General features: G+C 29.8%; 6 protein-coding genes across 9 annotated transcripts in view; 2 read left to right on the top strand and 4 right to left on the bottom strand.

Annotated features, from left to right (window-relative positions):
* Positions 1–338: 338 nt before the first annotated feature.
* Positions 339–938, bottom strand: LOC108753240 (E3 ubiquitin-protein ligase RNF180-like). Of its 2 annotated transcripts, XM_018494662.1 has the most exons (4): positions 909–938; positions 718–788; positions 575–657; positions 339–506 (listed from the first exon to the last, which is right to left on the bottom strand). In XM_018494662.1, the coding sequence occupies exons 2-4, from the start codon at positions 758–760 to the stop codon at positions 351–353; spliced, it is 282 nt and encodes a 93-aa protein (XP_018350164.1). In that variant the 5' UTR covers positions 761–788; positions 909–938; the 3' UTR covers positions 339–350. The 2 variants fall into 2 exon arrangements, with proteins under 2 accessions (XP_018350164.1, XP_018350163.1); XM_018494661.1 differs by having other exon boundaries at positions 575–788.
* A 1,050-nt stretch (positions 939–1,988) lies between these two features.
* LOC108753247 (trafficking protein particle complex subunit 3) lies at positions 1,989–3,183 on the bottom strand. 2 transcript variants are annotated; one of them, XM_018494673.1, is made up of 2 exons: positions 3,040–3,183; positions 1,989–2,556 (listed from the first exon to the last, which is right to left on the bottom strand). In XM_018494673.1, exons 1-2 carry the CDS (start codon positions 3,076–3,078, stop codon positions 2,059–2,061), a joined length of 537 nt encoding a protein of 178 aa, XP_018350175.1. In that variant the 5' UTR covers positions 3,079–3,183; the 3' UTR covers positions 1,989–2,058. The 2 variants fall into 2 exon arrangements, with proteins under 2 accessions (XP_018350175.1, XP_018350176.1); XM_018494674.1 differs by lacking the exon at positions 3,040–3,183 and adding an exon at positions 2,909–3,023.
* A 604-nt stretch (positions 3,184–3,787) lies between these two features.
* On the bottom strand, positions 3,788–7,579 carry LOC108753242 (intracellular protein transport protein USO1). Its single transcript, XM_018494667.1, has 9 exons — positions 7,274–7,579; positions 7,009–7,115; positions 6,756–6,910; positions 6,449–6,667; positions 6,241–6,360; positions 5,908–6,134; positions 5,770–5,836; positions 5,231–5,694; positions 3,788–5,084 (listed from the first exon to the last, which is right to left on the bottom strand). Exons 1-9 carry the CDS (start codon positions 7,333–7,335, stop codon positions 3,881–3,883), a joined length of 2,625 nt encoding a protein of 874 aa, XP_018350169.1. The 5' UTR covers positions 7,336–7,579; the 3' UTR covers positions 3,788–3,880.
* Positions 7,580–8,720: 1,141 nt separating this feature from the next.
* On the bottom strand, positions 8,721–17,080 carry LOC108753243 (ATP-binding cassette sub-family B member 7, mitochondrial). The gene is made up of 11 exons (XM_018494668.1): positions 16,283–17,080; positions 12,322–12,573; positions 12,053–12,260; positions 11,194–11,360; positions 10,818–11,096; positions 10,577–10,751; positions 10,327–10,484; positions 10,083–10,246; positions 9,823–9,952; positions 9,433–9,708; positions 8,721–9,065 (listed from the first exon to the last, which is right to left on the bottom strand). The coding sequence occupies exons 1-11, from the start codon at positions 16,448–16,450 to the stop codon at positions 8,814–8,816; spliced, it is 2,229 nt and encodes a 742-aa protein (XP_018350170.1). The 5' UTR covers positions 16,451–17,080; the 3' UTR covers positions 8,721–8,813.
* LOC108753245 (decaprenyl-diphosphate synthase subunit 2) lies at positions 16,986–19,737 on the top strand. Of its 2 annotated transcripts, XM_018494671.1 has the most exons (8): positions 16,986–16,995; positions 17,207–17,305; positions 17,948–18,315; positions 18,389–18,514; positions 18,611–18,815; positions 18,944–19,210; positions 19,309–19,464; positions 19,571–19,737. In XM_018494671.1, exons 3-8 carry the CDS (start codon positions 17,981–17,983, stop codon positions 19,724–19,726), a joined length of 1,245 nt encoding a protein of 414 aa, XP_018350173.1. In that variant the 5' UTR covers positions 16,986–16,995; positions 17,207–17,305; positions 17,948–17,980; the 3' UTR covers positions 19,727–19,737. The 2 variants fall into 2 exon arrangements, with proteins under 2 accessions (XP_018350173.1, XP_018350172.1); XM_018494670.1 differs by lacking the exon at positions 16,986–16,995 and having other exon boundaries at positions 17,077–17,305.
* Positions 19,738–20,291: 554 nt separating this feature from the next.
* Positions 20,292–22,179, top strand: part of LOC108753244 (nudC domain-containing protein 1) — a 2,237-nt gene continuing 349 nt past the window's right edge. Inside the window, exons 1-3 of the mRNA XM_018494669.1 lie at positions 20,292–20,497; positions 20,591–21,569; positions 21,750–22,120. Of these exons, the coding sequence (XP_018350171.1) occupies positions 20,383–20,497; positions 20,591–21,569; positions 21,750–22,120 (1,465 nt within the window). The 5' untranslated portion in view covers positions 20,292–20,382. The remainder of the gene's footprint in view (positions 20,498–20,590; positions 21,570–21,749; positions 22,121–22,179) is intronic.

Genomic DNA, 22,179 nt, shown 5'->3' with positions numbered 1-22,179 from the left:
CACAATATACATAAGTTGGAAAAGCTGTAACTAAATGTAAATATGAATTAAATAAAAAAGATAAAAAGATCTAAGTAAAAGTTAAGATAGAAGTTTATATGTGACTATATGTAATAGATTGTCATTATTCATCACACAAACATAGTAAAAAATTAATTTATATATTAATCAAAATAAGTTATTATATGATTTACTTTATATAATATAAAAAAAAAAAGATTTCTGCAAAAATATATTTTCCACGATTTCACAAGTGTTATTTATGATGATAGTTCTTACAAATATATATTATAATATGTACATACGAAACAGAAAATACATAGAAAGAAAGTTCTGTCTGGTTATTATTTTTAACTTTCATATAATATGTCTACTTTAGAGGTAACTATCCTTATGGGTGGCTTTACATATTTATTGCAGTAACATTTGAGCTCATTCACAAAGTTGAAAGATCCTAAGCGATTGTTGCAGTACGGACAATATAATCTTCCCTTGGTCCAATATTCCTTAACAAAATAATTATCTTAATTTATATATACATGTATTTTTAAAATCTTGATAAAGAAGTATATACTTGATTGATAGCATCCATAATCCAATTTGGTGCATTCTCAGGAGTCATGTATGAGCAGCAATCAGATTCATCTGCTTGACATCCTACATTCATTTGTTGCTTTGGTTTTACCTCATGATGTGCATTAAACAAAATAGAATTACCTTTGAAAAGCGATTTACAACAATGCTTGCATCTTACTTCCATTATACAAAGACAGCGATACGAAGAATATCTGAAGAATTATTATTATTATCGATTTCATTGAAAGTGATTGATGAGAATGTCATAAAATGTCAGATAAAAATAAAATAATAAAATGATAAAAGCTATAAAAAAACTGATAGTTACTTACCAAAGTTCATAGAGTGTGTTAATAATTCCGCTATATGTAATTATTCTTTTATAACAGTTTTTTTTATAATATATATTATGATCAGAACGTATGATTCTCGAAATTACACTTCATATACAATTAAAGTAAAAAAGAAAGAAATACAAAATCGCGGAAAACATCTAAATCACAGCCTATGAACTTATATTTAAGTTGCAATAGAAACATAACCTAAGCTAAACTAACCTATATATCCTAGACACAGCTATATGTATCTAATATTGGACGCATTATGGACTATGGACTGTTTGCAAGAAAAACTATGTCATTTATCATTTAGAAGGAAAATTTTCTTATATATTTCACATAGAACGATAAAAAATATTATAGTTATACATAAAAAAGAAATATAATTTTATCTTAATAGGATAGGAAATAATTTGATATACAATTTTAGTATCTCTGCTGACATCAATGTGAAAAGAAAAAAAATCCACTATATATTTATTTTCTTTAATTGAAAGTTTACAGAATGCAAGCGGTGAAAATACACGCCTCATGTCCATTTTTACCAATATAGATTAACTTTCATTCAATTCAACTTGTTTAAAAATTTTTTCTAGTTTTATCCTGTTTTTTTCTCATAACTTTTATACAAACTCGAATATTTTTCAGAAATACTGAGAAAATCTGTATCTCTTCTTAGAATTTATCATATAAAATATAAGTTCTAAGAAAATTTTGAAATATTCTTATGATTTCATTCTGTAATTTCTGAAGTACTTAAAAATTTTCAGATTTGATAAGATTTTATTAAAAGTTGTAAAAGGAGAAATCTTAGAATATTTCAGAATTTACATATATGAAAAATTCTAAAAAAAAAAGATACTTTTTCAGCATTTTGAAAAGTGTTTACAATTTATATATTCTGAGAAATTTATTAAAAGATTATAAAATCTAGAAATTTCTATAAAAATTCTGAGAATTTTCACTAGAATAAGGATTACAAAAAAATAAAATGTGAGTGAAATCAAGATTAAAGTTAATCTACATTGATAGAAATAATTGTTACAACATATCTTAAACTTAAAGATACAATATATTTTAATGATTAGAACGATATATACGATATCACAGATATCGTTTGCACATATTTAGATAATGGATACATTCAATCTTCGCCCGCTGGTATTGCATCTTCTAACCTTTTAACAAATTTCACCCGCAGTTCGGTCAAATTGTCGTTTTTAAGCTGATCCTGAATAAACCAGCAGGCGATTTCCATTTGTACCATTTCACAGGCTCCTCTGAGTACGCCAGGCAATATATTACAGTACTTAAGATTCGAATAATTATCTGGTAATTCTACGAATTCCGTTAGTGGATTTGTTTCGAAGCACAGAGAGAATTCGTCACCGGCCGGGCTCCAATTCGTAATCGATGGCGTTATGCCTAGGAATATCTTAAAGCCACTCTGAATCTTCTCTGCCGTATCCCTGAAATCATAGCATCGACCAGAGCCAGTCCTTGCAAGAAAATCCTCTATCAGTCGTATTCCAATGTTATAACCCATTCTTTCCAATTGCTTGTTAACATCCTCCATGTTTTCATAGTCCTGGAGCAACTGAGCCACAATTGAACCGTAAGTTAGGGTGAACAGTTCAGAGTTCTGTAACAAAAAAAATAAATCAATTTAATCCTTTATATATTGCAGTAAATTACAAAAAAGATATCGTTATAAATTTGAGTAATTTTGATAAAAAATTACAAATCTATAATTTTGATTGTTTGGTAGTTATAATGTTAAGATACATCCTATATACCAGGTCTACAATGAGTCTGTAATCGGAAGTCTTAGACTTAATCGGTGAAGTTGGCCAATTAGCGTTAGTCGTACAAGTTGGCTATTGGCCAACTTCACCGATTAAGTCTAAAACTTCCGACTACAGACTCATTGTAGATCCGACAATAGCCTAAAATATGAAATATAGCCTATATATGAAAAAGAACACATGACACACCATAACCTCAAGGCTCCATTTGATACTAATCTTGTATTCGAAATGAATAAGAATTGGTTTTTTAAGCAGATTATTAACGGCGAACCGATATCACTTAATAAATATTTCATACAAAATAGCGCAACACTTGCCACTTTCTTTGCATCGAGTTTCGTTCCTGTTCGTGACATGTTGACAATTGATAATCTTTTTCCTGCTTAATTGCTTAAATAGTTCTGTCAGAGTTGTCAGAACTGCCTCCTGTTGAAAATCGAAGACAATACGACCATACCTTGTCCATGTAGAGGTCGCAGCTCGCAGCAAAACTGTGACAGGTGACTATCGTAGGAACGAAAACTCCGAATTGGGATCTCACCAACTCCGATTAACCTAATCGGTCGATCAACTGTGATTAGTCAATTCTTTTGAACAACAAATGCGATTGGTTAGTTCCAATGTGACGAGCTTGAATCTTAGAATCAGGAGAGTTAAAAATAACGTGGAGAAGGTCCTGACATTGATGACTACATGTGCAGCTAGGGTACTCAATTAAATTCTTGCAAAAGAGACTGTGATTTAAACTAAAATAATTGCTGCGGAGGCGATTTAAGGTAGTAATCACAATCGGCGTGTGTTCTCTCTGAATAAAACCAAGCAGAGCTTCTTTGGCTGGTAATGTGATTAAAAAGTTAAAAACTTATTTAACATTTTTTTTATTTTAGTGTTTTTTATAATTGAGTTTTTAAAAATATTATACATTTTGCTCCTTTTTGTTATTTATTTTTGGGAAAATATACCTAATATTTTTAATAATACCCTCAAGCAATTAAGATAAAAACTGTAGTACAACAGGAAAAAATATAACATATTTTTTCTTTAAATATTTCATTTTTTGGCAAAGTTTGCACGTAAAGGGCAGTAGAATTAAGGGAGGCAAGACAAAAATATAATATAAATTTCGCGCTATTTATTATGATCTTTGATGTGATCGTTTCAGTGAGATTTGCTACAAGTGCCTCTGACTTTACTTTCTATAGGATTATCCTCAAATATATCTCTAATAATATCGCGTTTCGGTTTTGAATGCGCTGGTAAGCCGCGATGTAGATTCTCCATTATCTGCATTCTATTCACATTATGATCCTTGAATCCTTGGCTCAGGAATTCGATATTATCGTTGTCATCGATGGCTTTCATTGTGGCCAACAGCTTCTCTTTGTTGTAATTAATTGTTCTTTTCTTTTCATTTGTTTGTTTTAACTGTGCTATCTCGCTCTTTGCACCATTACTCTGCTCAGTCTGAGATACATCAACATTTAATGTAGCGTTTAATTTATTTTGCGTTTCTATGTTGGCACCAGGTTTATCTGATGTTTCTTCATCACTGTGGCGCATTACACTGCATGTTTCGTCTTTAAGCTTAAAATATTCTTTTTCCAAATTATGCACAGGCCAAATGCTCCCATCCAAATGATTTATCGTAGATTCCTTTCTATAAGCTTCCTGTGAGTCCTTTTCAACCTTCTTCTTTTCCAATGTCGGCAAATTTTTCATTTCTTCATATATTGCATTGTCTATATCATGATAAACCTTATCACATGACATGTCAGCATATACTGGCTTTTCTTCCAAATATTTTATTTCTTCTTTTTTTATACAATCTTCTTTTTTCATATCTGTGGAAGAGTCATCTATTCCGTTACTGTCCAACAATTGTTCTTTGTCCAGCCATGTCCTTTTTAAGTTTGAAGATTGTTGAGGAACTTCTGCATTTTCTAAGCTTACATCATCCGAAGTATTATTAGATATTCTTGGTAACTGTGCATCCTTTAATCTCCCAACAGACTGTTTTGTGATGTCCAAAGTATTATGTTCTAAATGAGTGACACCATTAAAAGATTTACTGAACTCTTTAGCGAACTTAGATAAACTGGTTTGAAAATCATTGCTTTTATATTCAATGGGAGAATCTCCATTTATATTTATCTTTCCTTCGGAATCAACGTCATCTTCAGAACCGCTATCATAAAAATCATTTTTTCTATAATGTAATAATTTTGTTTCACTCTTGTGCTTTTGAAATGTTAAATTTTCCTTTAGACGTGTGCTTAACTCTTCTTCTTCCTCCTCATTACTGTCTACCTTTTTCATTATATCGTCCAAAGTATCAGAGGTATCATCTGTACTATTAATCAGTCTATAACAGACATAAGAGTAAAAAATCAGGAGATCGTTATATTAATAGACACAGAAAATAAATATACTACTACATAAAAAGATTTAATTATATAATGTTGCTTTACATGATTTCTCATGAAAAATATAGTCTTGTAATATGCATACCTTACATACAACTCTCTAGATGTTTGTGGAGTATCGTAAGACTGATTGTATTCACAAGCGTTTCCACTTTCTCCATCATCAGATGAATAATCAAATTCAGCCCTTAGTTCTTTTTGTAATTTTTGTGTATTCTGATTTTTTATTCTACTAAATAATTTTCTTAATTTGCCACTTTCACCTTGATCATTATTTAATTCATCTCTCTTCAATATTGATTTATAATCTATCGATATGACTTTTTCATCATCATGCGCACTCATTTCAGAATCCTTTGACTTAAATCTTAAGTCATCCATAGAATGAGCATTTTTACGCATGTGTGATCTTTGTAAACGAAACTTTCGTATCTGTTGCAAACTTGCCATTGTTTCTGACTTTAACTGATTTACCGATTGATTGTGATTAACATTATTTGGCTGAGTTACTTTTTCATCATCATTGGATTCCAATATGTCAAGTGATGGCTGCAATTATATTAAATTTATAGAATCTTTCTTAATGCTTAATTATGCTTAATCGCATATAAATAACAAACTCACCAAATTATCCTTTGGCCCATTTTCACTCCTTTTACTTCTGTTAGACGATTTAATTGGATTAGAGATACTAAAATACAGAGTCTCCATATAAATATTTTTTACATTATGAGAAAAGATGCATACATATAATTTTTATACCTGAAATTTGTGAGAGAATGACTACCTAGATTTTTTTCTTTGTTATAAATTGGTAATTGACCATTAGAATATAATCTCTTTTCTCTATTGTCTAATAAACATTCTAAATTTTTCAATTTCTCTATTGTCTCTTGTAAGTTCTTTTGTGTTTCTTTATGTTTAGAAATCTCGATGTGTAATTGATGTTTCAAACTCTTAGTCTCAAGGGTAAGTTTCCTGTGTAATAGCTGCAAAAAGATATTTCAGCTAAAGCTGCAGTTTTGCAATATAATCTATTTTATTTCTGCTATTCTCATGTAAATGTAACTTTTGAAAAAAAATGTTGAAAGTTACCTGAATAGTTTCTTGTTGCTGTCGCATTTTATAATTCATGTCGGTTAATTGTAATTGTAATTTTTCTCTCTCTTCGAGATTTCGATCTTTACTAAGTTGCAATAAATGCTTATTTTGTGACTATAAAGGAAAATGTTCGGAAATTTATATGAATGCATATTAAAAATAAAAATATAATATACAGGAATGCATTAATTGAAAAACTCACATTCGCAGAATAAAGTTCATTTTCTCTTTCTTTCAGCAAATTACATGTATCCTTGTGTAATTCTTTTAATTTTTTATATTTTGTTCGAAGTACTCGCAATTCTTCGTGATGCGAATTTATAAGCTTTGGTAACTCAGCATTTGCTCCTTCATAACGCCTTAATGCAGAATCTTGTCTTTTTTGTAATGCTTTTAATAATCTGTTTTCATTTGCTAGTTCCTTAAAAAACATAAGGAAATTAGTTTTATGTAAAAAAAAAAATATCTTTAGTATTAAGTATATACGTCAACATCTTTTCTATACTTACATTGAGATGATAATGTGCATCAGCTAATTGATTTTGTAACTGTTTAAAACGAAGCATTTTCGCTGACATTACTCTTTGCCCAAAAATACTTTTATTACCGGACTTTGATTCATCTGACAGCGATTGTTGTTTCATAGTATCTCTATATGGCGCACCTATTTGAATATATTCAATATATATTAAAAATTTTTTAAATAATATATATGTGATAAGATCATAAACAAGCAGGCATTTTAATAATCTTTATACAAACCGAGCAAGGGATTTAAGCATTTTTTACTCGATGGAAATAACGTATTTCTACAAGGAGACAACTTTTTGGATTCCAGTGTTGCAGAGTTTTTTGAAGGTTTTGCTTTTCTATAATTTATATATATATTTAATGTACATCATATTTAACAGATAAGATATTAAGTTCTTAGTTAAAAATATTAAAATACATGTACTAAACCTTATAACATTTCTTATATCTTCATCTAATATTACGTCATAATTTATATGATCAAAGTTTGATTTACCTAGTGATTGTTCTGTGCACATTAAGTTGTACTACTGGTAAAATAGAGGTTTCAGTTTGCATTTTATATTTATATGCAGCGTATTATAACTCGCATTGTAATTGCGTACAATCTATCTTTATATCAAATTGTCGAAGAGTTGTCAAACACTCATTGTAGGCTAGTCATGGCTAGTCGGCGACCATAATTGTTTCAAATGGTTGTCAAGGTAACACTGTGAAAGTATTAGTAATCAATGCTTTTTCAAAATGTTTTTCTAAAATAAAATAAATTTAAGGCTCCTGAGTACGTAACTCAGCCATATTGAATCGTGACGTCATAAGCGAGAAATTATCCGATATATTAATTTTTCTTGCCATGTATAAAAAGAATTTAGATGAAACAAAATATTGAAATTGTTTTAAGCTTTGTAAATTAGATAAAATAGGGCAATAGGAGTTAGACGCGGTAATTGTTGCGCAAAACAAACAATGTGGATACGACAAAATTTTATTAGATAATCTGCTAGCGGGTTTTCTAATAAAGTTTTGTGTTATCCACATTGTTTGTTTTACGCAACAATTACTGCGCCTGACTCCTATTGCTATATTTTATCTAATTTTTTGGTGATTAGTAAGGAGTCTTTGTAAGGCATCAATATATATTAAGTTTTGTAAAAATGTATCCTATTTTCTCTGACTTTAGTAAATATACAGTAAAAGGTATAGTAAAAGGCAGTGAAGCAAAAATAGGCTACACATGCTCATTAAGTAAAAATTAATAGACACAATTTACGTGTTTTTTACTATTTACTGACTGTCGGGGAAGATAAAGATAGTTTCAGCCTATTTTTACAAGTGTTTTAAAGCGATCTCAATATTTTGTTTCATCCAAATTCTCTTTATTTACAAATGCGTGCAAGAAAAATCAACATGTTTTTCTCGCTTATGACGTCATGATTCAATATGGCTGAAGTGACTGTTCAGGAACCTTCACTAAAACATCTTAGTTTTTTATTTACCGTTTATTGATCAAGTTAAATTCATGATAAATCGAAAATTTAATTTTTTAATTTAATTGAAAATTGTGCATGTATTGACTTCTTTATTTTGCTTGACACATGATTTTAATTTTTATTGCATATTACACATAAGAATATGTTATTTCATATTATTACAAGTTTCAAATCAAAGTAATTATATACATATAATTATATAATAATAATAATAATAATAATAGAGAGAGAGAGAGAGAGAGAGAGAGAGAGAGAGAGAAATATTCAAGATATATGTACATAATAGAAGGCTTCTAATAAGATTACGAGCGTAACATTTGTTTATTTAATATTAATATGTACATTGACTTTGTAACAAATATTGTCACTTATCTTTAATACTTACATTTGTATGTACAACATATAAATGTAACACATTTTACTATTTGTGAAATTATTTTTGTATATCTCACATAATTTATTAAAGCCTAACTATAAGACAACAATTACTTGAAAAGGCTAAAACTTTCATTCAGTGTTATATATGTTTACCTAGTTACACTATCTTTAATTAAACTGTTCAGCTTGATTTTTCTCTTTTTGTTCTTGTAATTTTTTCATGCCTAAATATTGAGTTTCCCACAATTTGCTGTACAAAGAATTTGGTATAGATAACAATGACTCGTGCGTTCCCCTTTCAACTAAATTACCCTGATCTAATACAAGTATATCATCAGCATCCATAACTGTCAATAAACGATGTGCGATCACGATTGATGTCCGTTTTTCGGTTGCATTACGTAGGGCATCAAGTATGTTCTGTAAAGAAATTATTTATATTAAAGGAATGTAGGATAGATATTTAAATAATATGACTATGTATAGGGTGATTTGTATAAAGCGACCGATATAAATCACTGATTTAATTATTAGCGAAATTTGAAGATATATGAAAAAGTAGTAGTTTGAACAATAGTGTGTTGAGCATCAAATTCATTAAACACCAAATGATTTTGATCTGAAAATGTCCCCACCTATAAAATAATTGTTTCACTATATGATGTCTTCTTTTGTACTGAACACATTGTATAAACTACTACTTTTTCATATATCTTCAAATTTCGCTAATAATTAAATCAGTGATTTATACGAATCATTCTATAACTATAGTATTTCTGAAACTTGCATGTTCTGTAATGGAATCCAAAGAAGAAGTAGCTTCATCGAAGATCAATATAGGACTGTCTTTCAAAATTGCTCTGGCAATTGCAACTCTTTGTTTTTCTCCGCCACTTAATTTCAAACCACGTTCTCCCACGGGTGTGTCGTATCCTTGCGGCCATTTTAGTATCGAGTCATGTAGATTTGCCATTTTCGCAGCTTCGAAAACTTCATCCCGCGATTTTCTCAAATTACCATAATGTAAATTATAAAATATACTTTCATGAAAGAGTACAGTATCCTACAATTTTGTTTTTGATATGTTATAAATAATATATTATAAAAAGTATTGCAATATATGTATTATACATAAAATAATTAGCTTTAAAAGAAAAGGATGAAACATTGATTTCACCTGTGGCACAATTGAAATACATTGTCTGAGGTCGTCTAAATCAACATCTCGAATGTTATGACTATTGATATAAATATTGCCATTATCTGGTTCAAAAAATCTATACAGTAGTCTCACAATTGTAGTTTTTCTGGAAAGATAAAAGGCTGTATGAAGCAATCATAAATAATTATTGATATTGATATTGACGGATTGTTGGTGAATTTATGATAAGTAATTTATATGTTAAAGAATTTATATAGATATACCTAATACCTTACCCACAACCAGATCCTCCAACAATAGCAACCTTCTTGCCACTCGGTATAGTGAATGATACATTTTTAAAAATAGGTTTTCCTTGAACATATTGGAAGTTTACGTTCCTAAATTGAATTTCCGATGAATTTGACGTTATGTAAAATCTCAGTGCGTTTTCTTTTGACTGTTAATAAAGATCCGAAAAACAATTTAATTATTTGCAAATAGAAATAGATTGCCACGTAGATATCAATATAATCTTACTTTAATTGCAGTATCAGTTGTCATGAGAGTAAACATTGTTTGCATGTCAATAAAAGCTTGTCTTACTTCTCGATAAACAGAGCCTAAGAAGCCTAGAGGAACCGAGAGTTGAAACAACAACGCATTCACCATCACTAAATCACCGACAGTCATAGTGCCTATACAAAAGAAATAAAGATATAGGCATTAATTTTTTTTATAAAAGTACTGTATAATTTGATAATAAATTAGCAATTACAAATGTAATTACCATTTACGATATTTTGTGCTGCCAATACCATGATGAGGCTTAGTGCACCGCTGAAAATGGCATTCTGTCCGAAGTTCAACATCGCTAAGCTTGTGCTAGTCTTGAGGGATGATGTTTCATATTTTTTCAAAGATTGATCGTATCTTTCCGCTTCGAACTTCTCGTTATTAAAATACTAAAGTAAGCAAGACATGTGTATTTTAAAAAATCTATTTAAAAACAAGTACATTTTATTACTAACTTTTACGGTTTCATAATTAATGAGCGAATCTATCGCTTTATTGCCCGCTTCGTTTTCCGCTTGATTCATACATATTCTAAATTTGGTGCGCCACTGTGTAACAATTAATGTGAACATAGTATAAACGCCCACGCAACCCAACGCTACAGCCGAGTATTCTGGTCCACATTTTATTCCCAATATCGCACTAACTAACGCTAGTTCGAATGCTGTAGGTACAACGTTAAATACCATGGCGTTTAAAACGAAATTAATACCACGGCTGCCACGATCGATTGTCTGAAAAAGATATAAAGAATATTTTTTAAAATGTAACATATAGGTTTTTTAATATTTTTGAAAATGATAAAAGAAGTTACTAAATTTCATATATCACCTTCGATAAAGCGCCGGTCTGTCTATTCAAATGAAAAGCCATATCGAGATTGTGCAAATGAACAAAAACGTTTTTTGCTATTTTACGAATAGAATGTTGTGCGACTTTCGCAAAAACCGCGTTTCTAAGTTCGCTAAAACCGGCTGCTCCAGCTCGTGCTATTCCATCTACAAAGATTATTCTGGAATTATTTAAAATCCTATATGTGTGTGTGCGTGCGCGCGTGTGTACATACAGGGTGTCTATTAAGTAAGGTCGGAGCCGCATTAAAGGTGTAGAATGGGTTCAAGGGGAACAAAAAAGTCTTATACCATTTTGTAATTTTCACAATAGTTAACAAGATATTAATTATTAAAAATGGCCGAATATTGGTCTTTTATAATTTTTTTCTTAAATACTATCAATTTTACAAAAAAACCTATAAGAGATCAAAATTGTTTATTTTCTTCTCATAGAACTCTAAGAATTTTTTCAGAACTTTTTATCAACTTTTTAGTACTGCATTTTCTTATTTTTGTTATCATGAGAAAATACGGTATTAAAAAATTCTGAAAAAATTCTCAGAACTTTATGAGAAGAAAATAAACAATTTTTGTCTGTTACAGTTTTTCTATAAAGTTGATAGTATTTGAGAAAAAAATTATTAAAGTCCAATATTCGACCATTTTTAGTAATTAATATCTTTTAGTAATTAATGTGTTAACTATTGCGAAAATTACAAAATGGTATAAACTTTTTTGTTCCCCTTGACCTATTCTACGTCTCCAATGCGGCTCCGACCTTAATTAAGAGACCCTGTATATATCATAAAAATTCTCTTACTAAAATATTAAGATATTCCAAAATAAGATATCCTTACATCCTACAAGTAGCGACATTGCCACAGTCGCGACTGTTGCAGGTGCACTTGTTAAATTCATCACAGCACTGCCAGACATTGCTGAGGTGTGGGCATTTAAAATATCTATCGCATACTTGAAAATAAATGGTACAAGAACATTTAAGACTTTAGCTCCTACAAGTAAACCCACTGCTATTTTTACTCTTTTCCGTATTTCTGGATCGTCCTACAAAAATAGAATACATAATGTTGTACATATTACTTTAAATTAATATAATATGACTTACTTCTGGCCAAATGTATCTAAGCATGGCCTTTAACATGTTCATATTGGTGACCGACGATTTATCGTGTAAGTCAATAACATCCCTGCTCAAGCTAGAAATACCAGGATGAAAGCAATTTCTTTTTTGCTGGCCGGGCTTTGCTCCGGTTAATCCAGTAACAACCGATACTAATTTTATTGGAGGCACCACAGATTTAGATTGCGGCACACTCTTCTTCTTCTGAGCACGGTCGATTACATTGCCGCTGCAACACTATAATCAAGGTTGGCAGACATTACTTTTCTGTTTCTTTGCCGTTAGTTTTTATAATAAACCATTTGATAATAACATTGCAATTTTTAATGACGGTAACGCTAACTAACTAAATGCTAAGGTTGTACTAAGATTGGAAAAGCCACTTTGGAAAATAACTTGTCACCAATACGTGTTTCTTACTAAAATAAGTAATAATTAACGAGTAACGTGTTACTCGTTACAAGTAACGAGTAAAAAGTAACGCGTTACAAATTAGGAGTTATTTTCAGTAAAGAATGAACTTTTTCAACCCGAATATAACAAAGATAACGATAAAAAGTAACGGCCGTTACAACGTTACAAGTAACGTGTTACTTGCCAACCCTATAATATAAAAAATTTAATTTTTATATAAAATCAACGTATGCTAATCATGATAATTATAAATTTATAAACATGTAACAAATGTTACACATGTTTCATGACTACTTAAAATTTCCAAAGAATAATCGAACCAAATAAAAACTGATCACTTGTTATTTTTGTTTTAGATAATAAACTATATATATAGTATAATAAATTGATGATTTACATACATAAAAAAATTTACGTTTTGAGAAATATTTAACATTTCTAAAAAATTACAGGGTATTTCAGAAATAGTTGGTTAAACTCTAAGAGCATATTCCACTCATTGTAAGGATGAAAAAAAAGTCATTTAAACATGGATTCCGAAATGCTTTTTTTCAAATTATAAACATTTTTTTAATTTTATACTTATATTTTATTTTATATTTATATCTATATTTTATTTTATACTTCTAGCTATATTTTCATTACAGAAATTGTTGGAAATGATTTCCTTCCGCATCGATGCATGTTTTGCATCGACGTCGCATGGATTGTTGAAGATGTTCAAAAATTTCTTACTCTCGGAGTATTTCGCATTTTTTCACACGCAGTGATAATATGATTTTAGACTTGCCAATTCGATGTTAGAATAAGCTACCATGTTGATCAATATTATCTTTCACTCTTAAATGCTTAAATTCCTAATGCTTACTGATTCCAATTCCATACCTATCTAATGACTCTTTGTTTACTTTAGAAAGAATAGAAATAAAATTCATGAAACGTCGAAGCGAGGTATGCTGACGTATGTACAATTTACATAAGAAATGTTTATAACTTGGAAAGAAAGCGTTTCCGAATCCATGTTTATATGACTTTTTTCATCCTTATAATGAATGGAATATGCTCTTAGAGTTTGGCCAACTATTTTTGAAACACCCTCTCTCTCTCTCTCTCTCTCTCTCTCTCTCTCTCTCTCTCTCTCTGTGTGTGTGTGTGTGTGTGTGTGTGTGTGTGTGTATTTGTATTTATATTACATACAATGGATAAATAAAAAGAAAATCAAAGAAATATTTTGATCGTTATTTATTATTCGATCATCACAATATTTTGTAAAACAAGATATGTTTAATGAAATTTATATATGTATACGTATATACAAAAATTATTTTTTAAATATATTTTATATTGTACTGTGTAGATTATATTAATCTGGAAAGCTGTATTATATTTAATATAATATAGCATTTCTTAATTTCTCCATATAATTAAATGCAGCATCTAAGATATTAATATACTCTTCTATGAGATTAATCGCGATTGAAAAGCTCAGACTCTTAAGTTTAACATTTTTCATATTACTTAAAGCACACATATACTTCGTTCTTTTCAAGTTTAAGACACTTATTCCTAGTTTATTGATTATACTCCGTTCCTCTGTATCAAATGTTCCGCCAAATATTTTCAATTTCCAATCGTCCTTCTTTAACTTTGTACTCAATATAAATAATGCCATTGTTGCATTGTAATTCAAACCATCGCGAGTAAATGACATATTCTTATGGAAGCCATTGAATGTAATAAAATCTAATTTATTCCTCGAAATATCAAAACATCTATTTATATCAAAGATGTTAAACTGGATTTCATCTAGCGGATTACATGTAATGAAAAATCCATAATCGATATATAACTTGAGACTGTCATGTGTACCGTAATTAATAAACACTTGCGTTTCTTTGTCAAACGGTTTCAAAGTAACAATTTGATAAAATTGATTCTGATAGTTATCCGTGACAATAGATACTTTAACAGCGGCGTTCATATCGTGATTAAATAAATCTAAGAACGGTGCGAGAGCCAAATTATTAGGTTGTTTTATGTTAAATATGTTCTCTTTGCATACTTTAGCATCTACATATACAGCTCGTGTGTTGACAACATAGTATGCCCATTTATATTTTGCAAATGTTACGATCTTTTGCAGACACACATTGCAATGAGGACAATAGCTTCTATCAACATCCATGTGTTTTATAACTTTCATTAGTAAAGAAAAATCTTCTTGCAATTTATGTGTTTGATATAAAGGATGCGATATAAAACTTGGTAACATTGCTTTCTCTTTGTTGGAACAAAAATCTGGATTTGTGAAAGACTGCGGCAGTGTTTTTAGATAAAGATACCACTTTGACTCTATACCTAAATGTGTCTCGTATATAAGAAACATTGCAAGCATACATTGGGGGCTAAAACTATCAGTGGTATACAGAAATAAAGTTTTAATATGACTCTGCGATAAGACGTCTGTTGTTAATAACATTTGAAGAGGTAACTGAATCAGTACTTCATCACTTTCTATGCGCTTTAATGTTTTTAAACCTCTGCCTGAGAGGGGAAAATATTTTGGTATTAAATAACGAATCGATGTGCAGTTTTCACTTAAAAGCCAGGATTTTAAATGTATCAGAGATTCATCAGTGTTCTCATTCAATTTTATGAAATTAAGCCTCTTCCTTCGGCAGCGTTTTCTCGACGTTCGCCCCATTGCATATGTAGATGATTATGTCTATAGAAGCAGTAACAAAAATCTTTATTGCAAACAAATCATCCATAATAAATCTTCTGATAAATTATGATTATCACACCTTATATATCATGATACGTCTCAATAATATAAAATTTCTTTGTGTATAAAATCTCAAAACTTGATATAACATTGACATAAGATAATTGTGATATATCTATATTTATTATTGATTGTCTTATAAATAACAAAATATAACCAGGAACACACAAAATACAATAAAATACTATAAAATATAGAACCAAATAAATAAGTAAATAAATAAGTATATGATATGATAAATAAGTATATAATATAAAGTATATAAACATATATATATATGTATATATATATATATAAAACGTTAAATATAAATATGTATAGTCATATGTATATATTATCTAATATGTAATCAGAGCTGAATACATTTCAAATACTTGTATTTAAAATACAGTTTATATTTTATATTTCAGCAAAGCACATAAAAGTATTTTATATTTTATATTTCAAATACTAAATTGAACACTATTTTATATTTTGTATTTCAAGTACTTTAATGATATATTTTGCTCAGCCCTAACTAAAGTACACACGTTAAAGAGTGAATGTTATAAAGAAATAAGAGTTATTGCCTCCTAGCTAATTCTAATGTAAGTGAAATAAAATTTCTGCGCAATGTAGCGCTTAGTTTCGTTAAAGAAATATGTATTTTGTTTTCAGTCCTGTACGTAATTATATAATCGATAATTGAATGCAAAAGTCTATATCATAATGCAATATTTATAATTAAAAAATTGTTGGATATATTACCCTGATGCCGAAAGAAAGAAACATAAAATTACGCCTGGTAATGTGGAATCTATTAGATAATATCAATCGTGTCGTGACTCCGCTGCTATACATGTATCTCGTCGTGCTCCACAGCTTTTTGTTGCACAGTGTTTCACACGGCACACGATTGTACAGTACGCTCAACATTTTTTTCGTTTTTCTTTTCTACGATGCCTTCTTTTTCTCGTGAAAATATTAAGTGTATACCAAATTAAATGCCATTACAAATCGATATAAGTATATTGCGGCAACCGTAATGTAATCACAATCATCACGACATCGCAACACCATAACCTCAATATGATTTAGCCGTAAAACACATGGCGTGCTTTCCAATTGCAATATCCCTAGACACTTTCATGCTTCGTGCACACGGCGACACAAGTTACGTTCCAATTATCCGTTATCGTCGACACTACGTTATACATTTGTACTCATTGTCAATCGAGGACTGTGTAAGCTTGTGTTTTCTAGTGACAATTATATGTTGCTAACTGCGACTATAAATGAGATTTGAAGACGTTGAGTGGCCGGTATTTTTATTTTTTTTTATTTAATACAGGCGGAAAAACATTTAATCTAACTCTATCCAAAACGGATCTCAACTATGCACAGCGTACACATTCTGTTCCAATTGAATCGTGCACAATGATACACTTTGTGCATTCCTATGTACGTTTGTGTTAAGATGTGTTAAGCAGTTGGAAAACACTCATGGTAACATGACAACTCAATTCGCATAATACACAAAGTTTGAATGTCCAAAAGCACGACTGCTTACTGAGCGCTCAATGAACTCTTGCATCTGATTGGCATATTCCATTAGATCCTAAAATGTAGACCAAACCGGTACAAGAACTCTCCTCAGTGAACTCTCTCATTATGAACTTCCACCATGTTTAGATGTACGTGAGCCGTAGCATACATACCAGGCTCGCAAATACGATTTGAACAACTGTTAAGCTGCGCACGATATTTCCTTTATTTAATTTAAACCGCTCGGTAAGTGCCTTGATAAATGCTATAAAAAAATTGTTAATTTCATTTCCGATTATTACGTCGTTTTTATGTACATGTGAATAAATTGTCTCTGACCTATTTTTTCATCTCATATAAATATTCCATCTCTTTTAAAAGTCATTTTATTTTTATTTTTTATTTGATCTGTTCAGCTTCTTTTTTTTAATTTGATTTTGAAGATAAAAAAGTAGCCGCTAGAAATTTTTGCAGATTAATATAATTTTATATTCACACAAATTTATTTAAAATATAATTTTATTAATATTAATTTAATGTCAACTTTGCTAACTAGGTTTTTCAGGGGCTTCTAATAGTTTTCAATATAAAACAATTTTTTTGTGTACAAATATGTGAAATGATTGTACGAGAAATTTTGGAAAGTTAGGTCAGAAGAGAAAGTTTTAATGATTCATACTTCTTCTGTTAATCTTTAAGGCATACTAGTTCCTCAACTGTATTATATTTAAATTCTTGTGTACTTAATATTATATTTAAGAGCTTTTTTTAACATTATGCTCGTAAATCTGAACAAATAATTTTTTTACCAATTCTTTTAGAGGAAGGTAGAGTGGAATGAACTTTAGCCAAAATTCGTGTTTGCTAATCAATTTATTTTTTTTCTAGAATATCACGGTATTTAAAAAAATAAACTAAACGATGTCTGCAAATACAGCTGTGTTCAAAATTTGGAAAGAAAGCAATTTTGTGACTATGATTCTGTGGAAGTCATGTAAGACTTTCCAAACTCAGAGAGCAGTTTGTATTTCTGCACGAGATAGATTCCACTTCAGTAACATTAATCAAGCGGAAAACAAGTTAGCAGTGAGTCAAAAGACGGACTGGAATAAAACTATGTCGGAGGCAGAGAAGATTGTTGGATATCCAACATCCTTCTTAAGTTTAAGATGGTTATTGAGCGACGAGATTGCCAATATTGCGTTGCACTTGAGGAAGCTAGTTGGATCAAATCATCCTGTATTAAAAACAGCCAAGTAAATTATCATAAATTTTCCTAGAAATAGAAATTTTATCTGCACTTTTTCTGTTTCTTTTTTTTTTTAACAGGGCCATTATTTATAATGGACGTAATACGCAGGCATTTGGTCTCATCTTGCTGCTAATCTCCAAAGCTGCTGGTCACTTGAATGCAAAACCTATAGAAGAGGACAAAGCTGCTGGTGTATTGCACAGGTACTCTATACATAAAAATTTAAATTCTGCTAACATTATAAAAATATATATATCAAGGAAAAAAATATTAATATTAAATATATAAATATGTTTCAGTCAAAGAGCACTGGCGGAAATTACAGAAATGATACGCACTAGCAATTTAATACATAGAGGACTGGTAAACATAAATATAGATACAGGATCTATAGATTCCACAGAATTGAACAACATAACTTTTGGTAATAAAATAGCATTGCTGTGTGGTGATTATTTGCTTAGTACTAGTTGTACCGAAATAGCAGCTCTCAAAAATCAAGATGTAAGTATACATATTCGCTATTTTTCTTGCTTATGCTGTGTGCATTGTAATTTATTACAAGAAAAAGAAGGAAAAAATTTTTTTTTTTTTTAATTTAAGAGGCTTATAATAAAAAAGATATTTTTCAGCTTTTGTTATTAATATCAGCTGCAGTAAGAGACTTATGTCAAGCAGAGTTTGTAGCTCGCAGAGACAATCAAAATTTTCCTATACCATCAATACCACCTGAGGATCGCACAGGTTATGCATTGAAGGAATGGACACTTTTGAACACTTATGGTGCTGGATCTTTGCTTGGAAAAAGTTGCCAAAGTACATTAAAAATAGCTGGTCACAGCAAAGAAATAGAAGAGAAGGGATACAAATTTGGCAAACACTTAGCTTTAGCTTGGCAGGTAATGTATTATATTTTAAATAAATTTCATTTTTTGCCACAATTTTTGTAAAATACTTATAATATTTTTAATAAGTTTTTGTAATAATTTTTTTACAGGCTTCCTTGGACTTAGGTTTATGCATTAATAAAGACAAGGGAATTTTACAAAATTTGTGTGCTGCTCCAATTATGTTCCATGTTGAACATGATCCATCACTTTTAATAGAGCTTGATAAGGGATTGGACTCAGTTGAGAATGTTGATTATTTAAAGGTTTTTAAAATAATTAATATTTAATAAAATTGATGCACAATCAAATTAATTGCTATTCCTTATCGTGTGTTCAACAGAAGATTATATGAATAATTTATGTTTATAGGTACTTGATATTGTTGCAGCTGGTCCAGGTATTGGATTAACTAAAGAGCTCGTGAAGAAGCACTCACAAAAGGCAATGGAAATCTTAAGTGTATTTAAAGAAAGCGATGCCAGAAAGGCGTTATCTAATATTATTGTAGCTATAGGTGACTTTTAACAAAAAAAAGTTTTTATTTTTTATTTTATTGTTTAGTAAAAATTTCAAGGCAAAATTTTAATATATATTTTTGTATATATTAAGCAAAATTATATAGAAAAAGAACTTTAGGTGGATTAGATAAAATTGTTAAAAAACAATTATTAAATTTATAATATAAAATATTTATTATATAAAATATAGATTGTTATATATTTTATAAATATTTTCATATCGGAATCAAATATTTTAATATACAAATGTTTTTTTTTTATAGAATTGTTATATTATGTGTGTGTGTATATATATATATGTATTACATGTTAAATTTTTGTATTTTATAATATATTATAATATATAAAACACTGATATTTAATTAAATTTATACTTACATTTGTACTTTTTGTCAATACTAGCCATGTCATGATCCTGATTATAGGTTAAGTTAAGTTAGGGTTAGGTGAGTTTACTTTGGCTGCGTTCGGAAATATCCGAATGTCTGCCTCCCCTCCGCTGATCGTTTTATCCTTATAGTTCATCCAATGTTAAATAAAGATAAGATGATACAATGGCATCCGAGTGATGTTTCCCAACGCAGTCTCTGTCAGTAGCTTGTCCTGTTATTGATTCAAGAGAATTTATGCATATTTTACTAATATTTATTAATATAAGCAACAATGACAGAAATAATCGAGTTACGTCCTAATAAGAGTTTGATAAACTCATCTTTTGAGAAATATCAATTTTTCAATGAGGTTATTTCTATAATTTCTGAAAACAGGCTAAGAAACCGTAAGTATAAAAATGTATGGAATATTATGCATACAATTATATATTAGCAAACAATCAAAGAGTGTAAGATCTTCTGACAAAAGTATGTTTCAGATATATACAGATTAGAGCCAAATCATAATCAAGAATCTTGGCTGGAAGCAAGACTCTTCGCTTTTCATAATCATTTATTTAACAATGTATACGACATGTCATGCTGGTTCATTGATGAAACTTTAGCTGTTTGGCGTCTGGATGAGGATGGTTCCTTGGATCAAGTATATAAATTACATACAGATACAAGGTCATCAGAAATAACATATAATCCATCAATTGGATTTACTTCGAATAATATTGTGGTAATTTCTGATGGTGGTGGAAATCTACATATATTGATAGGATATACAGAAGAAAATAGGAAAGTTTTTCCAGTAGCTCCTGAAAAACCAGGAATCATCATGAATGTTCAATATATAGAAAAAAGTTCCAAAATTATTTTAACTATATGTGCTATTGCTACAGATAATAATCAAAAGAAATATACACAGCTCATATTATTATCGTATAGTTTGTACGTGGAAAATGAAATAACGAAAGTGTATAACATAGATAAACAGTTACTGAAAGTACAAGGCACAGTAGACTATGTTTATGTAGAAGAAAATGGAAATTATTTGCATTCTATTTGTCAGGATAACATTAGTTTCGAGAATAAAAATTTGCAACAAACTGAAACTGAAATAGAAAAACCAAGCGTTAGTTTGCAAATAAAGATTCCAAAGTACTATTGGTCACAAGACGAAGAATCACTTACTGTTTGGATTAAAGTACCAAAACAGCATAGTAATAAACGACCTAAAATAACCATCAAGTCATTAGAATTATCTGTTACAATAGATAATGAGATATTAATACAAGGAGAATGCCCACATAGATTGGAGGAGAATATGGCAACTTGGAGGCACAAAGAAGATACATTGCAAATTGATTTAAGCAAATATGAAAATGGATTAATGTGGAATGAATTAATTAAAGGCGACACTGGAGGTGAATGTCTACCCAATGAGGCTCTTGCTGCAGAAATTCATGCTAGGTACTTTTTATTATATAATTGTTACACATATATATACATATAGCTTTAAACTCAGAAGTTTTAATTTAACTACATTTTAATTAACATTTTATTTAACATTTCATATAATATCTAATTATTTTAAAATTATTTTATTCCATTATATTTTCAACATTATATAATGTATCATTGTTTACACAGGCTAGCACATTTATGTACAGACCAACAAAATAACAGTGTTGGAGGGGATCAACCTTGTGTGGGGTTTAATGCTGAACAATTAGAAGAGTGCGATTTGGAGGGAAAAGATAAATTTTTACAAAGGATTAATTTTCTTACGCAGGCAACCACACATCTAGCTAGATTGGGAAGCAACAATCATGTGTTGTTTACATACAAAAGAAAATATGGGCAAACAGTGTGCCTAAGATATGATCATGATGCCTGCATCTGGGAAATGGACAATGGGAACGATAATACTCAATGGAATTTGCAACATGTCCATAGCTTTCCTGGATTTGGCTATGTCGAAGCTAGCAAAAGCAATAAAAAATTTTGTGTATCTCCAATTGGTAAGACAGCAGAAAATTTTTTTAAATATATCTGTTTAATAATAAATAATATTATTATA

This window comes from Trachymyrmex septentrionalis, unplaced genomic scaffold, assembly GCF_001594115.1.
Source record: "Trachymyrmex septentrionalis isolate Tsep2-gDNA-1 unplaced genomic scaffold, Tsep1.0 scaffold67, whole genome shotgun sequence".
In the NCBI taxonomy this organism is placed as follows: domain Eukaryota; kingdom Metazoa; phylum Arthropoda; class Insecta; order Hymenoptera; family Formicidae; genus Trachymyrmex; species Trachymyrmex septentrionalis.
This window is presented reverse-complemented; position numbering and strand designations above follow the sequence as displayed.